Source organism: Penaeus monodon, chromosome 29, assembly GCF_015228065.2.
Source record: "Penaeus monodon isolate SGIC_2016 chromosome 29, NSTDA_Pmon_1, whole genome shotgun sequence".
In the NCBI taxonomy this organism is placed as follows: domain Eukaryota; kingdom Metazoa; phylum Arthropoda; class Malacostraca; order Decapoda; family Penaeidae; genus Penaeus; species Penaeus monodon.
The window spans coordinates 12,559,512-12,563,747 of NC_051414.1; the positions used below are offsets into that span (position 1 = coordinate 12,559,512).

General features: G+C 35.3%; 1 protein-coding gene across 1 annotated transcript in view; it reads left to right on the top strand.

Moving 5' to 3' along the window:
• Nucleotides 1–4,236, top strand: part of LOC119591737 (protein jim lovell-like) — a gene marked incomplete in the record, with an annotated part of 76,264 nt that overhangs the window by 7,950 nt on the left and 64,078 nt on the right. The window contains 5 exon segments of the mRNA XM_037940487.1: nucleotides 316–343; nucleotides 834–972; nucleotides 1,353–1,390; nucleotides 1,659–2,300; nucleotides 2,567–2,788. Coding sequence (XP_037796415.1) covers nucleotides 316–343; nucleotides 834–972; nucleotides 1,353–1,390; nucleotides 1,659–2,300; nucleotides 2,567–2,788 — 1,069 coding nt within the window.

Here is a 4,236-nt window from a genome sequence, read left to right on the forward strand (position 1 = left end):
GCAGCTTGCCTATTTGAGGTGGTTCATGTATTGTGAAGGCATCTGTACATGATTGCCTTATTGATTTTGGTACAGGATATACAATGACAATGTGGGATATAGATTGATGATACATGCTCTGTTCTGTTAGAATATATGTGGAGGATGCTTGTTTACTTGAGCATTGTAGAATTGTGAGGAGCAACTTTAATCACTGTGCAGACAGTATACCATATGGGTGAACAGATCATAACAGAATCACATTGTGCTTAATTATTTGACATTAAGTAGAATTGATATACTTTTTATACATTTTGTGTCTCTTCCCACTCAAAGCCCTAATTTACCAACTCAGAAACTGAAGGTTTGCATAGAAAATGAACAATGGATTTACTCTGACTGCATCAAACTATGCTGTCATAGACCAAAAATTTACTGTTTTCTTTGCATACCTGATATATACATGTATTGAGTTGAAAGAAAGAAAGAAAGAGAATTTTTGGGGGACAGTTGATATTTAGCAAAAACAAACAAATAGGTGAAAGACAAATCTAGTATTGCAAGTTAGTTTAATTCAGGCATTATTGGGTGGACTCGCTTTTGTGCCCCAGATTTCTTTCCTACATTTTGTGAAGACATTATTTCTTTTCTTGGGGTGGGTTCTAGGAGGGTATTACCCCTTGGAAATTCTGGGGGATGATGGGTATCATTGGAGAGATTCTTCTAGGCAAAGAAAAAAACTGCATATAACCCAAAAAGTAAAGATAATCTGATTTTTCAGATAACAGACAAACAATTGGTTCCCTTAAATTAAGGTCTAATTGAGATTGATCCATCATTAAACTTCATTTCAGGTAGTAAGATCCAGGATGGCAGAGGGAATGCTATCACTCTCTTGGAACAACCATAGTTCTACTTTTTGCCACATGTTATCCTCTTACGAGAAAGGTGAGACAAGTTTTTTTAGTTTCTCAAGTGTTTTAGAATTTGAAGGTATGCTAGTAACAGGGTGTAAATAGTTTTTTGATACAAGAAATGAGTGGATTCTTGATTATTGTCTTTGATTAGGATAGTTATGGGTGTAATGGACAACTCAGTTGCTTATAAAAAGGATGAATATCATTAGAAGTAGAATAATCAAGGAATCAAATATCTTTAGTTTATTGAGGAAGTCAGATAATGAGTGCAGAATAGGGAGAACCTTTGGTTGCTCATTTCAAAGATTCAAAGTCAGTGGTGCACTCACTATTCATTATCATAAGTACGTATTTCACATACTAGTAGTGTCTCCAGGATTGCACAAGTATGTAGTAGTGAGATTTTCTTATTTCTGATGTTAATAGTTTTTAATGATTGATAATTTCTCTGAACAGTTTTTACCATACTTGTTCTCAGAGCAGAGAACAGGCAAGTAAAATAAAACTATATCATTGCATTACTTGTATCCATGAGTGTGACAAAGCTGTACTGAGGGGGTTCTAGGAAAGTGTAAGATTATATATCCCTTTGCATTGTTTAACATTTTGACATTATATTTGGTATATGATATGTAATGTATATGTCAAATTTAGTGATATCCATTGAATTCCACATCACTTTTACTTTATTTTTATCAGCTTGAAGTGCACTTGTCAACTATATAATTTTCTGTTTACATCAACTTTACATCCTCATTGCAGGAAAGATATACAGATGTTACTGTGACCTGTGAAGGGAAATTCTACCCAGTACATAAACTTGTTCTTTCAACATGTAGTGACTATTTCCTGAAAATGTTTGAACGAACACCTTGCAAACACCCAATTATTGTGCTTAAAGATATTCATTGTAAAGAAATAGAAGCTCTCCTCAGTTATATGTATGATGGAGTTGTGAGTGTGGCACAGAATGATTTGTCACAGCTTATAAAAGCAGCAGAGCTATTACAAATAAAAGGCTTAGCAGTACCTGATGAACCTCCCTCATCAGCCAGAAAAGCTCAGAATGCAAGAAATTCAACAGATGGTAGAATAAGCCCAAATCCCAAACGCCACAAACGAGATCAAGGGGAGATGCAAAATATATTTCAATCCTCACCAATATCACCTTTCCATCAAGAAAAAGACCAGACACAAGATGCTTCACTGTCACCAAGACTTCCAAATAAGTCACAGCAAGCTGGAGATAAAGATAAAACCATGGCAAGTGAAGGACAAGAATATCAAGGATGCCAAAGACAAGAACAGGCTGAGGATGCATATCACAACCAAGAAAGAAACCTGCATGATAATGAAGGGGTGGAGCAACACCACATTATAAAAGATTCTCCTTCAGATGCTGAGGTAATTAACCTTATTCTACAATGTACAATTAAGTATCTTTTATCAAAAAGTACAGTATATTGAATACATTCCTGTATGGTTTTACCAGTATTCAGTCTTATGATTAATTTAATCTTATATTTATAGCATAATGAATTGATATTTATGTAAGAATTTCTGTATGAGGGTATGTTTATAGAAGCATTTGACTGTTCGTGAAACTAAAATCTATTTCAATTAAAAGGTATGAATATGATTTTGAGTAGCATGATTTTTCATATTTTCAGATCATGGTTGATGAGACTTCAATTAAAGAAGAAATTTTGGATAATAGTAATGAGGGTAATATCCCAGACCCAGCCCTTGACTACACTAGTTTAGGTCCAGATTTAGGGCCAGATAGTGGAGGAGGCATGGAGGATAATATGAATCTGGATTTAGCAGCATCTTTTGACCACTCAGATGGACACCCCTATGATTCTGAAGCAGGACCTTCAGGATTGCAGAGGGTAAGTTTTCTGGTTTATATAACAATAATGTTGGATAGTCCATAGACTGTAGGCCTGCATTCTGTAATATGTTTTCTGTTCCCAACCGCCCTGCAGGGTAATTCTGCTTAATACTGTCTTCCTTTGTACCATGTACATGATGTCTTACCTTTACTTAGTTCTTCATTTGGTATGTTACTAGATTTTTATGATTTTGATCATAGCCATCCTGGTGACTAAACTTTTTTGTTTTATTAAGTACATGGGTCAAGTACAAAAAAAAATTAACCTTTAAGTCTAACACAGCCCTCTGGCCACCACCTGGTATCTATATAGTATCTGACTGTCATTCCAAGGAGGTACAACAGCATCTTCTTGTACCGCTTGATCGACTTGTGACTAGCCTAGTTAGATGTAGCTGCCTTGTCACTAATGTCTGCTCCCTTCCAGGCAGTATAGTCAACCACTGCCTTGAACTTCATCCTCTCAGATCAATTCAGGACAAAACAACTTCCTCATTCACACAGACTGCTATGAGGCTTCTTGTCCAACCACTGAAGTGCAAAGGTGTTTGTCCTGGTGCTTTGATAATCCATATCAGTTCAAGCCTTCACCTTTAAGTTGTATGGCATAAAATGACATAAGCCTATGGTATGCACCTAGTTTGAAAACTAAGACTGCAGGTGATGGAAAATGGCAGGCAAGGTATACCAATTCTTGGTATACAACTCATAGCATTTTCTGTAAAGGTCTGCAGAATCTGTCTGCCTTCATGGATGCAGAACTATCGTCCTTGGTGTGACCCATGTAAATCCATAAGATGCAGGTTTAGCCCAAACCCTTACCATCACTGACACAAGAGCTTGCACACTTTTAGGCTGAAGTTACCTTGCCTGCTTCACTTAAAGGTACAGAGGGTTAACCTAGAGTGTAGTATTTGAACTGTATTTATGTTGACAGATATAGAAAAGTTAAGAATCAACCTTATTTTATGACCTATGACCCTCAAGACAGAATCATATTTTCAAGGAGGTTCAGGCAATAAGTTTAAAGAATGTTGGGGACACAAAAGAAAAAAGAGAAATAATTCCAGTTCTTATATTCACGGGAAATGAATGAGATAACTTCATGTGAATTTACTTTATTGCAAAATCAGACTTGAAAAGGATGGAAACTGATAAATGGAAAAATGTGTTTTTATTTTATGGACAAATTCTTCTAAATTTGGCTTTATATTGATAGATACTGTACAGTGCAAATCATTCTTTAGTTCTAATTATCACAAAAGATGGAAACCTATAATCTGAGAGCTTATTTCCATTATCACTAATATACTATTGTTACTAATGAATATATATTCAAACATTATGACACAGTAGGAACAATAGAAATATGAATTTTTATTCTCATCCATAGTTCCTCACAAGAAATAATGGACTGAAGTTGTAAATTTTGTAGAAAAAGTATAG